The sequence below is a fragment of the Panicum virgatum genome, chromosome 5N (genome assembly GCF_016808335.1).
Source record: "Panicum virgatum strain AP13 chromosome 5N, P.virgatum_v5, whole genome shotgun sequence".
Classification (NCBI taxonomy): Eukaryota; Viridiplantae; Streptophyta; class Magnoliopsida; order Poales; family Poaceae; genus Panicum; species Panicum virgatum.
This window is the reverse complement of record NC_053149.1, coordinates 1,446,117-1,460,119: the sequence shown is the minus strand read 5'-3', so window position 1 is coordinate 1,460,119 and position 14,003 is coordinate 1,446,117. Positions and strand designations below refer to the sequence as shown.

Genomic DNA, 14,003 nt, shown 5'->3' with positions numbered 1-14,003 from the left:
TCTAGATATGTGATGCACATACATAAAGGTCTCTGATGTATGGATGGAAGTGGGCTAAATGATGTGCAAGATCATGGGCATTTTCTCTGATGTTGGAAGGTATGGTTATAAAAGTTTATCATCAGTCGGAATTCGCTTCGCTATCAGCATGATGGAAGCTTCATACTTGTGTTCAAAAAATATAAAGAATCATTGTCTGATGGATACAGCCATGCATATGCAGGGTTTATTAGTTTATCTGTACGAGCAAGATACACAATTCTGCAGATACTGCAGGTGTGTCAAATTTAAAACATTTCTATCTGTTGTGCATCGAAAGTCGAAATTCAAAAGAGTTAACAACTTTTTTTTCTCTCGACCATGCCTGGGCACATAATTAACAATGTGTGCTTCTTATTAGCTAACCTCTGTAGTGGTCTGATCTCGGGCAGGAGAACAATAATATCAGAGAACATCATACATAATCTACACTGTCGATTGATATGATTACGAGCACAAAAGATGCATATATATATAATGTCAGAATGTGAGAGGATAGTCGATCTCCGTTCATATTTGCCGCCACCCCATGCAGATGATGTGCCATTGTTTGCTGCGTGTTTTATTTCGGATGGTTGGGGCCATGGAGGCATGCATGCTCCTATACCTAACTCACTCATTGCAAATTCCTTTTCCCGGTTTAATTTAGCACAAGATAATAGTGCATGGTAAATTGCACGTACGGCCGCCCACCACACTATGCATCTTATTAGGGTACTTGTGAGGGAAGCAAGAACCTAATAACCTCATGACATTGTTAAGTACAGTTCGAGGAATGTTCTCTGTACAAACACAAAAAAAGGAATGTTCTCTGTACTGGTCCTTAGTACTATTTTGGCTTACTTTGGTCCTATAGTTCATGCAAAAGCCTATAGCTCGCTTACGTGCTTGCATGGTATGTATAGGTTTATTTATAGCCTTTTTACGTACAAACTTTGGTTTAATTATATTGGGGGATGAAATTAATTAAGAGGTTTAACAACCTTTTACACCTCTCTAATGAATTTATAATTGCAAAGGCATCACGGAATCGATATATGTTTGTGAAAAGTCAAACTTGTTGATAACTTAGTTTGCAAGGGACCGAATGTTTTGATATATATTGTCGCACTACTATATATAACCTCGCATGCATGCTACTGATTGGTTGCTCATTATTCTAAATCCAAACATTCCCCTCTCATAGGATGTTCAAGTTTGGTGCCACCTTTGCGGGACCAAATTGCATCTGAAATTTTTGGAGACTTTTCAAAATGAATGAAATAATTTTACTTTGATTTCATTCTAATGGAAGGTTCTCGGCATGCAGGGTGGCTTCATCAATTTTTTGAGTGAAAATACTCAATTACCATATCATGTGTATATATAAAAGGAGTAGTGTTTCTGTTCTTCTTTTGGCCTAGGCCTTTTGTATTGTTTTGCTCTCACTCTCCTATATATCTATTATCTTATTATTTGGCCAACAAATAGAGCCTCCACGTTTGTTCTCAAGATCTAGAAATTTCCACATTAATCGGAGAAAAATAAAAAAAATAAAAATTACCCACCACTGCCATTACGATAAAAATTAGCCTAAAACACCCCTGTGCCTAATTAAAAATCACCCACCAATGTCATTATGAAAAACTAAATATAAAATATTATTTAGCTATGTATCAGTTACAAACATATACTATTAATAAAAACTAAAGCTAACAACAAACAATCTAAATAAAATGAAAATAAGAATAATTATATGCATAATATTATTAAAGCTCAACAAATCAAATTGTTATTATAGGTAGATCATATTTGAATTGTTTTAACCAACGGTAAGACATAATTTACCATAATAAACAGAGTGATGTATGGTAAAAAATATTATAATCTTTAAGTAAGAATACAACGACATGTGAATTTTTGAATTTTCAATATTAGCCGCGCAAATGCGCGGGTTATATGTCTAGTTAATACAAGAACGACAAAACTTTTGCTTGTTCCATTTAAACAAATAAAATAAAAGGGGTAGTGTTTTTCTTTGTCAATAATAATGCATGCTAGCTACTCTGCAGAAAAAAAAAAGAAAAATACATGCATGCTAATTGCTAGCTACTACTACGGTAAATAATAATATATAAACTAACAACCAGCCGTAAAAAAAGAGCAGTAAGGTCATGTTTAGTTCCCAAAAATTTTCAAATAATATCCATCACATTGAATCTTTGGACACATGCACAGAGCATTAAATACAATTGAAAAAATAACTAATTACATAATTTAATTATAAATGATGAGATGAATCTTTTAAACTTAATTAGTTCATAATTGAACATTAATTATCAAATACCAACATAAGTGCTACAGTCCCAAAACCTAAAAAAATTCGCGAATTAAACAAGGCCTAAGCATATCCTCCTCTACATCTTTGCGAATAATGCGGCAGTGGAACAATGAATTGTTGTTGCTGTGGATAAGTCCTATCCGTTTTAAGAGGCTAAATATAACGGACGGAGGATACTGGAGGCAGGGAGCTCGTGTTGATTTTGATTCACCATGGTCCCGTTTGGTTTGCAGCGTGCTAGTGAATAGTGACAGTTTGACTGCTAATTACGATGTCAAACAAAGTCAGTTTACAAAATCAACTTCAGAACCCACGCGCTAGTGACCCTGAAGAATCTAATGAGGCTTTTGACCGCGCGATTAGAGAATGGTTACTGTAACATCACTGTAGTAAATTATCGATTAATTATCGTCATTAGATTCGTCACGAAAAATTACACTCATCTCTAAAAAAATTTACAAATAGACTCCATTTGGTTTTTTATACAGAAACTAGAAGAGGCACCCTAAAATCTTAGCGCTGCCCATGGCCGCTCGTTGCGGCAGGCAGGGCTGGGGGGAGCGGATCTTGGCATTGTTGGCGGGCGTGCATGTGTCCTCGCCCTCCTCCTTCCTCGGCGGCATCATCTATCCGGCCGCCATGGAATAATCAGATTCCAAAATCGGTTAGAATATTAACCACCGCTCCTACTCCCTCCTTCCCGGCTAACCACTAACTAGTGCCCTGCCCTTGCGGATAACGAGCGAGGCTGCCGCATCCTCTTCCTTCCTTGCTTGCCTTGCCCTGCCCTTGCTTCTTGTATATATAAGCGCGCGTCTCCTCTACCCCTGTTAGCGCTAGTACCTGCAGCAGATCGATCCATCAGCTAGCTCTATCCTTCTATATATCTTTCTCGTCTGTATGAGGAAGGAGGGATTGAGGTTATTGTTGTTCTAGTCGTCGTTTGATCTATCATCATCGGAGCCACCGCCGCCGCCGCCGCCGGCGGCCTGCTACATACCCATCGCTCGCCATGGACCGCTTCGCCGAGATCGAGGGAAAGAGGGCGCACGACCCGCTGTACAGCCCGCGCAGCGCCGCGCGGGCCACAGCCACCGGCTTCCCCGTCGGCGAGCACGGGGAGGTGTTCGCGGGCCCCCTGATCGTCGGCGCGGGCCCGGCGGGGCTGGCGGTGGCGGCCTGCCTCACCATGCACGGCGTGCCGTACGCGCTGCTCGAGCGCCACGGCTGCATCGCCTCGCTCTGGCGCCACCGCACGTACCGCCGCCTCCGCCTGCACCTGCCCAAGCGCTACTGCGAGCTGCCGCTCCTGCCCTTCCCGGCCAGCTACCCCGAGTACCCCACCAGGGAGCAGTTCCTCGACTACCTCGAGGAGTACCTCCGCAACTTCGGCATCCGCCCCTTCTTCCGCCAGGAGGTCGTCAGCGCCGAGTTCGACGGTGGGCTCTGGTGCGTGCGCACCAAGGAGGTCGTCACGGCCGCCATCGACGACGGCGGCCATGGTCAGCAGGAGGCCGTCCTCGCCACCGCCACCCGGGAGTACCGCTCTAAATGGCTCGTCGTCGCCACGGGCGAGAACGCCGAGCCCGTCCTGCCGGAGATCGACGGCATCGACGGCTTCAAGGGCCAGATCATGCACTCGTGCGACTACCGCAGCGGCGAGCCCTACCAGGGCAGCAAGGTGCTCGTCGTCGGCTGCGGCAACTCCGGCATGGAGGTGTCCCTCGACCTCTCCAACCACAATGTGCACACCTCCATGGTTGTGCGGGACACGGTGCGTACGTAATAACAACGAAAAGAAAATGATACCACAGTTATTATAAATATATACATGCTATATTTAATTGATTTCTCGTAGAATTGAAGATGATCTGTCTATCCATTTCCATTCATAATAAAGCATGGATCATCATCATCTTTTCTGATCGATCTTCCATTTGATTTGTTTTCCTGTTTGCGATTTGGCGCCTTTTCTTTCTTCAATTGCTCTGTTGGTTGATTGTTTAACTAATTCCATAATTTGAGGATCGGATTTCTTTTGCTAATAGTACATACTAACATTAACGAAAAGATGCACGCACAAACCAACAGATTAAACAAAGGTGATATTTGCATCTTTTCCATTGGTGCAACTTTTTCCCCGGCCCCTTTCTTTTTGTTCATGTCACAGCTAGCAATGCCGCGGCATGATTAATAAAGCTTGGATGCAACTATATTATTAACTATAATAATGCGCGGCCTTAGTTGGCATCACACCTGATCTCACGTGTTCATACACTTGGATTCCCGAAGCACAATAGTTTTCTGGCTATCTAGCTTCTGATCTCACCGCATGTGTTAACCTTAGCTTGCATTGCTTTTCTTTTTCGAGTAAAAAAGCACGCACGCACAAGCTAGATGCTAGAGCCTGGAGCCCCTGGCATGCAGCATGCCAAGAAAGAGGCCGTGATTCTCCAAGGAACTTTCTTGGGATTCATGAGCATGCGCTTGATCCTTTCCAAGAAATAGTAACAGAACAAAAATACACCCTAGATTTGCCCCAACTCCAAGACAGTTGTTTGCATTTTCAGAACCACTAGCAAAGTTTGATTTAACTTGGGCCAAATGAATAGGAGTACGACCTGATTATAAGCCAGCATATATATTGGTTAACGAACAATAGCACTAACTTGTGCCGTTTGGAATATGCTGAACGGTCAGCAACAAAACTCTTTGGGATTGGCCTCATATATGCTTTATACTATTCTATCTAGCTATATTTTGCTTAATGGAATGTGATTTACATACCATTACTAAAACTTCCTTGATGTCGATAAGCATATGGAAGCTGCACCAAAGTGCATGTTGTTGCTGCTCCCACGCACTTTGCAAAGTTGTACTACAACCTAGCAAGCGCCATCTTACAACTAACACAATACCTACAAAAGGTAGGTTAGCTCCAAGTGTTTGGGCCCCGAGACTACCTTTATTTTTTCCCTCCCTTTTGCTAAATTGCTTTTTAACTTGCATTCATGTCATGGAACAAAACAAAAATAGGAGCCACTTTGATTTGCTCCCCGTTTCGGTGTTAGTTTATAGTATCCCAGATAGATGAACATTTCTCCAACTGATTGTAACTGTAATTGTTGCACTAGGTACCACTTATTATGAAGTATATGAAACCAATAATATACATCTTTTAATTTGTGATCTTTATTTCCAGGTGCACGTTCTTCCAAGGGAGATTATGGGGCTCTCCACTTTTAGGTTGTCCTTGTGGCTTCTGATGTTCATGTCAGTCCAGACAGTGGATCGGCTCCTACTCCTGCTCACACGGTTTGTACTAGGCGATACTGCACGCCTTGGCATTCCTCGTCCTAGCATTGGCCCAATGGAGCTAAAGAAAGTCTGCGGGAAGACACCAGTGCTTGACGTGGGGACTATTGCCAAGATCAAGTCTAGAGACATCAAAGTAATTAATAAATAAACCTTTACTTCTAATATACTAGATGATGAAGTAGTACTTATATAATAAATACCTTAATTGCTTAGCCTCGTATTATTGTGTTTGTTGCACATTTGTCAGGTGCTCCCAGGAATAAAAAGTTTCCATGAGCACGGTGTGGAGTTTACCGACGGCAAGACCGCAGATTTTGACGTTGTGATTCTTGCCACTGGTTACAAAAGCAATGTTCCTTATTGGTTGAAGGTATATCTTATTAATATATAAAAATATTTTATTATAATATATATTATTTTTATTTTGATGTAAACCAAAGATGATTATTGATCTAGTAATATTTGATATTATACGTAGGAGAATGAATTTTTCTCTGACAAAGATGGATTTCCACGTAAACCAAATGAATGGAAAGGAAAGAATGGCCTCTACGCTGCTGGATTCTCAAGACGTGGACTCCTTGGCGTGTCCATAGATGCCACGAAGATTGCAGATGACATTAAGCAGGATTGGAATAACATAGGGTATGAAAAGCACAAGACCAAATGATATCAAATTGGCTTATGGGTGAGGCCAACCCCATCTCGATTCAAAATTTTTGTGAATACGTGTACTAGTCTATTTACGTATCAAATCTAACTGGTAGATACGCTAGGAGAAAAAAAATACCGAGAGCTTATCTATCAGCACACTCAAATAGTTTAATTAGGCTAGTACATGTAGTATTTTTCCTCATTATTTCCATATTGTAAATAAACCATATTTAACAATTTCTCACCTTTTAGTTTTGCTTAACATTAGAGAGCCAACAAAATAGGACTTCAATCTGAGAGACTTGAGAGGGTTGATTTGTTTTTTCCTATTCTTTTTTTGAGAAGATTCTTTCATTTGTCAACTGATGTAAGTTGATTTTGTAAGTGTTTGTAATAGATAGCATTTATCATTATTGTTTAGTCTGTCTACCCCTCAATCCTCAACATATGTGATTGTATATTTGAATATTTAATTAGGTACAATCTATTTCATTTTGCGATTATTTATTAATCATTTGCGGAAAAAAGTACATTATACCCTCTCTTTCGATAATAGATATAAATACTAAATAACAGTTGTATCTTATGATTACATAGAATCGGTAAAAGAAAATGGTACACTAAAGTAAAGTAATATTTGAAAGTAAGTTTGCAACTCTAAGGGTGAGTTGCAATTTGTAAATCATACTTCGATTATATATTAGCATCCCCTAAACCTTTACAAAATATCAATGTTTTGCATAATATCTATGTCACTTTAGATCTATTAAAGTTGTATGAAACTTTGAAAATCAACTTTGATTGGATGGACAACCACACTCACTAGGCAATGTATCTTGGGTGAATTAAAAAAATAAAATGTACATGATTACTTTATCTAGAATTAGGTGAAGCAATACACATGTCCATCCTTCTACGATTATACTTATTGTTGATATTTATTATTCATATCTCAGGTTGCTCTTGCTATTTTCTTTATTAATATTTATAATTATATCATCATTATTTTAGATAAATTTGCATTATAAATTAGCATCACGGCTTGTACATATAACAATAATAACATTTTGTAAGCATCACAGAGAGGAGAAAATACACATATGTTTCTTAGGTTTTGATTACATGATCACTGTTGTGTTGCATACTTTACCGTGTGCACATACAAATATACTCCATGAGTACCTATTCTATACGAGAGCATATTCTTTATTGGCTTACATATTGTCCGCGTATGCAACCTTACTCCATAGCTTTTCTGGAGTAATGATTCCATTTCATCTCTACTTTTGCATTGCCCCTATGTTGCTTTCCACTTCGCAAGTCTTTTTTGTCTATAGGTACCAATACATGTTGGTGTTCTTATGTGCCACACATGTTTGTATTTATTTGACACCCATGTTGTAATGTTCACATGATTTTTATTCATACATCATCAATCCAATATTACTAATAATGGTAGCACATTCTCTATTATGTTTAGTTAACTTTTTTGTATCACCAATTGTTTTGGAAGTACACTTGACATAGTGATAGTGAACTAGCGATAGTGCAAGTTATGATTTCAGAAGTTATGATTTGTGGTTGCAGCGAGCCTTATATATTATCTAGATTAGGTCGATCGATCAGCACAGTAGCAGTAAAGTAGCTATATGCATTGCGTGGGCCCTTACACATGCCAAAAAAAGATCATGTAGAATGTTCTGGAGACGAGGTAATATGCATTTCGTGGGCCCTTACACATGCCAAAAAAAAATCATGTAGAATGTTCTGGAGACGAGGTAATATATGAATCGTCACGAAGACTCACTCGATTCCGAGGCGATAGATAGCGAGCCGCACTGGATTCTGCACCGTGCATCCATCGCCGTCGCACGCAGGTTGTGCTAGTAGCAGTAAAAGGTGCATGACCACACGGGTCGTCGTTCTCGCAACGCAGGCAGGAGTATGTAGAAGAGATCAGTAGTAGTACAGCCATCAGCTAGCCATGGAATCGATCTTGCCGTACTTGTGAGAGAGAATCAGAGAGGAGCATCGAGAAGAGTGGCATGAGTGAGAAAAGGCGACCCCAGCCAGCCGGAGCCGGGCCGGAGGAGCATCCATCGAGCTGGGCCAACGCACGCAAGTGGCGAGCGATCGAGCTATATAGTGCGCGGCGGCGGTCCCCGGCCGGCGGCCGGCCGAACGCTGACACGCATGAACAGTAGTGGCCGAGAGCGAAGGCGAAGCGGAACGCTGATTCCTCCGGCGGGCCGCCGATCGATCCTTGCGTGATGCTATCGCTGATCGTAGCCCTGCTAATGGGTTGGAACCCGTCCCATATCCAACTTCACCCAAAATTAACATATTTAGATACCCAATCTCAACCAACCCAATTAGTTAATTTCTCAACTCTAACCAACCCGCCCCATTATAAGCGGGTAACCCATAAAAACCCATGGGTTCTACTATGCAGAGGAATTTAGTGATTCTACACTTAATGTGGGGACCACATATATGTCTAACCACACTACTTTGCACAGAGTATCTGTCAGTCATATTGACTCATCTTTAAAAATTTCAGTCAATTTCAATAAAATTTTATAGTGTGAACGCGAGGTTTTAATTCCAGGGTCCGGCTCTTGATGTGGAGCCCACGTGTAGTTCTAGCCACGCTACTTTGCACAGAGTAGCTGCCAGTCGTACTGAGTCATCTCCAACAAATTTCAGTTAATTTTGATAAAATTTTATAGTGTGAACGCGAGATTTTAATTCTAGGGTCCGGCTCTTGATGTGGAGCCCACGTGTAGTTCTAGCCACGCTGCTTTGCACAGAGTAGCTGCCAGTCGTACTGAGTCATCTCCAACAAATTTCAATCAATTTCGATAAAATTTTATAGTGTGAACGCGAGGTTTTAATTCTAGGGTCCGGCTCTTGATGTGGAGCCCATGTGTAGTTCTAGCCACGCTGCTTTGCACAGAGTAGCTGCCAGTCGTACTGAGTCATCTCCAACAAATTTCAGTCAATTTCGATAAAATTTTATAGTGTGAACGCGAGGTTTTAATTCCAGGGTCCGGCTCTTCATGTGGGGCCCACAAGTAGTTCTAGTCACACTGTTTTGCACAAAATAGCTGCCAGTCGTACTGAGTCATCTCCAACAAAATTCAGTCAATTTCGATAAAATTTTCTGATATAAACACGTGGTTTTAATTTCAGAGTCCCGTTCTCACGTGGGACCCACATTTATATATAGTTATACTATTTTGTAAAAAATATCCATTTCAACCCACCCCAACCCGCCTCAATCCGCATTTATATAGAACCCGCCCCGACCCACCCCATTAACTAATACAACCCATTTCAAATCATCCAAACACACTCCATTTCAAAACCCACCCCATAAAACTCATTTCAACCCAACCCATTAGCAGGCCTAGCCGATCGGTTCTGATTCATGGCAGCTGCCAGTAGCTCCAGCTGGCCGGTAGAGTGGCCATGCATTACAAGCTGATCGTGTTAGAACCGAGTGATCTGTAAAGTTTAAACAGTGAACTCATTAAATGATCTACAGTAAAATAATTAATTAAGAATTAAAGAAGATAAGGGAACGGGAACATTCCCGTCCTGATCGGGGTGGGAACCGACCCAGGGATGTCGGTCCCCTCCGGTGAACCGCGACTATAAAAAGAGAAGGGGTAAAACCCCGATGAGGCATCTGATCAGCCCGTCGTGGCCATCACCGGGTTTTGTGACCGGCTCAAACACACACATACACAGAGGCAAGAGAAGAGAACAAGAACGAGAAAAAGATGAGTGGCTCTAAAGACCAAGGTATGCATTTCATGTCCATATGTGGTTCCATTTTGAGCTAAAGATCCTAGAACATCTAACAATGGCATCTAGAGCCTGGGTTAGCATCAACTGGAGCCCAATTAGTGCTCTGTGCACTCTAATTGCGCATGTTTAAGCCTCTGTCATGATGTTTTTGCCCAAATAATAAAGCCCAGAGCCCCAAATCCCCACTGCTGAAACCATACCCTAAGAAATCCAGTCTAAGAAACCCTAACCCTAAGATCTAAAGAAGAGGGTCCGGGGGCTTACCTAAAGGGCCATCAAGGCCATCACCGTCGCCATGGCCGCCGCCATGGCCGCCGCTAAACGGCGAGCGCGCGCTGGGACTTGGTCCCGAGCGGCCTCGCGGCCGCCGCACCGGCGGCGCCGACCCCTCGCGCGCGCCATGAGGCCGAGATGGCCGGCCACCAGCCAGATCTGAGACCGTCGCCGCCGCAGCTGCCCGTGAACCATGCGCGCGGCCGGCGGGTGCCTTAGGGCACCGTCGAGCAATGCTCGACGAAGCTGCGCGCCCGCATCTGCCCTTTTATGCGGCGAGGGCGCGGCGTCGACCGGCAGGCCGGCGGGGGCGGCGGTTTCCCGGCCCAGGCCCAGGTTTTTGGGCCTAAGGCCCGGCAAGGGGATGGCGGTGGTTAATTGGACCGGGCAAAAATCGGTCTGGGCCGGAAAAATGATGTTTGGGCCGAATTTATTTGATATTTTTTTCTCTGAAAAATTAAGAAATGGGTATTGGGCTGCATAGTGTTGGGCATAAAAGCTTTGGGCTGCATAGTAATTGGCTTAAAAGAGCCTTTGGGCTAAGATAATATTGTTTTAGGCCATAAATATGATTTTGATTTTAAGTATTATGAGTATGTATATTATTTCATGTTTAATTTTGAAGATATTTTATTGTGCATTAGCAAATAATGATAAGAATAATAATAAAAATTAGTTTTGTTATATAATGAAATTTTCTCATGTTCATTTAATTTTTATGATATTTATATTATGGCTATTACTTGAAGTTACTATTTTATGTGTTATAAGTAATTCTCTTTTTTAAGCAAGGCCAAAATTAAGCAAATTATGGTAAATTTATGTGGTCATGGATAATTGGCATTTTTATTAAATAATATTGTTTTTTAGGCCAAACCTTATGGAAACTTTCTCCATTTATGATTTAGTATTTTTTTATTATATTTATGGTTAAGCATTCTCATTATGTCTTAATACTTCACTTTATTTCTAAAGTATTTTATTATGTTTTGCCTTACTACAATTTATATTATCACTAAAAATTAAGAAATGGTCTCCATTTAAAATTGGGATTATTTTCAGTGAAGTTTTAGATTCAGTTTTAAGTCTATTTGAAGCATTATTTGTAATGTTTATGGTCCAATTATGATGATGAGTTGCTTTCATTATAAAATTAAGTTATCTGCCACATACTTATGTGCCACTTGAATTGAGGCTTAATTATGAAGCATCTTATGACCCATAAGTATTATCAATTATGTGAGTATGTTTTACTCACAAAAATTGATATACCCATAAGTTAAGCATGAAGCTTAAGACCCTTTTTTTTGGGAAAATTGAATAATGACATCTTTTAATAGCCAGTCCTCTAAGAAATTAAATAATGGGCCATATTTATTTGATGTCATTAATACTTCTACTTACGTTTGAAAAATGTGTATCCCATAAATAAGACCATTAAGGAATCATTTATTATAAAGATTGGGTGCACAAATTCTAATGATTAAGTGGTTTTGGCTTATAATTGTTCCAGATTGGAATTAATCCAACGGGGTATTTTTTCAATATCAGAATTTCAATGGTGATTCGTGGTTGTATTCTGACCAAAGTTGTTTACAATCATGGATTATCATGATCTAATTCATTAATAAAGTATATTATTCTTAAGCTATGCGTACTTAGTGAGTCCAATTTTAGACATAAATCTTAATAGCTGGATTTTGAATATTTTCTTAGTTGAGCCACAAATAACATTGATAAGGATATCGGGGAAACACTAAGTTTTCTCTGATAAGTGAATATTTTCTCAAAAGAATATTGGCATAACGTAACCAATTATATGACTTGTGACTACATACTGAACAAAGTTGTTTGTAGCCACATGTCATTTTCAGCCTGAAGATTATGTTTAATTTTGTGACTTATGACTATATACTGACCAAAGTTGTATATGATCATATGTCACTAAGATTGGTTGAGTAATTAAGTTGCCAGCTCTTGAGTAATATTGGGCATAATCATAAACTGAGTTTTATCAGATTAAGCTAATGCTGACTGATATGAATAATAAGAAATTATGTCAATGCATATGGGTCATTTTCAATAAAGTTTCCGCTGCAAAAGAAATAACACTCTGGTTAAGTGTGGCATACGTTCATCATTCTGGCCAAAGCTGATTGGTGAATGTGTGACTATAAAATTTTGTTATCCCGGTTCATCTTCTGGCCAAAGCTGATTTTGAATCGGAGTAATGAAAGGAGTTTATATCTAAAACTAAGTGTGGCTTGTGTTTATCATTCTGGCCAAAGCTGATTGATAAATACCTATCCACAATACTTTTGTTGGCCTTAATCCACTTCTGGCCAAAGCTGATTTGGGTTATGATTCAACAAAAGAAGTTTTATGCATATGATATTAAGTGTGGCTTGTACTTATTCTTCTGCCCAAAGCTGATGAATAAGTACTAGTTCACAAAATTTTGTTGTTCTTTTCCATTTCTGACCAAAGCTGACTTGGACTTGTTCAATAGAAGAAGTTTGTGATGATGCTTGCTAAAATATTCTATAAAGCATCACATGCCTCCAAAGATCAAAACTAATGAGTGGCACTAAGCAATTAAATGAGAATAACTATGCCTCAGAGAAAGAACATCTATTCATGGATGCAAAATCAAACTTATTAATTATCCCTATTGATGATAAGAACTAATTAAGTCATAAGTTTCTAATAAGATTGTTTTAAATACCACTATCAGAAGCGAAGTGCTTTTACCTGCACCTAATTGGTTCTTAAGATCATAACTAAGATGGCACATACAAATGTCATAAGAGGTGTAGTTCCCATTAGAAAAGTTCAATACTAAGGATATTAATGAGAAATTAATGATTTTATTGATCATCAATACCTAATGGGAAAATATTAAGATAAGTCACTTATGGACAAATATCAGAATAAACGTAAGAATCAGGGGGAGCAATCCTCAAGATAAGTTATGTTAAAAGCACATTTGGCATTAATGGTGAGTTATTTTTCCTTATTGTGTATTAATAAGGATAAGATAATGTGATATGCCTCTAGGCATAATTAAGATAAAAGAAAATGAGACTAAGGTAATAAGATGAGTCTCTAAGTAATAAAAATCATAAGTTCTAAAGAATTATATTTATAAAAGGGAAGATAATGTCATTAGATTTCGTTAGTATAAAGTTATGTTTATTTCCAATGTATACATTCATATTGTTCTTATATGTTAGAATAAGGATAAACAAACAAACAAATAAATAAAGGTTCTTCGAAATATAATACTATTGTATAGACCACATTTTGAGGGGGAGAGTGAAACCTTCATCAGGTAAATAGAAAGGCATTTCAATATTTTCTCCACCTCTTTAAGTCAGGTAAGAATTAAATATTGAGAAAAATGTTAGATAAGTTTATCATATGTTAGTTTCTTATGTGTCTTTTAATTGACAATGTTATTTTTATTATAAACTATATGCTATCTTTAGAACTGAATAATATTTCAGTATCATATCTCACCACTAATGTTGCTAAGTTGAAAATTAAAAGGGAGCTCTAAAGCAAAAAAGAATAATATTAAAAGAAA

The 14,003-nt window shown here is 39.4% G+C and overlaps 1 protein-coding gene across 1 annotated transcript; it reads left to right on the top strand.

Annotated features, from left to right (window-relative positions):
* Positions 1-2,924: 2,924 nt before the first annotated feature.
* Positions 2,925-6,765, top strand: LOC120672050 (indole-3-pyruvate monooxygenase YUCCA4-like). The gene is made up of 4 exons (XM_039952341.1): positions 2,925-4,133; positions 5,562-5,810; positions 5,925-6,047; positions 6,156-6,765. The coding sequence occupies exons 1-4, from the start codon at positions 3,372-3,374 to the stop codon at positions 6,345-6,347; spliced, it is 1,326 nt and encodes a 441-aa protein (XP_039808275.1). The 5' UTR covers positions 2,925-3,371; the 3' UTR covers positions 6,348-6,765.
* Positions 6,766-14,003: the final 7,238 nt, after the last annotated feature.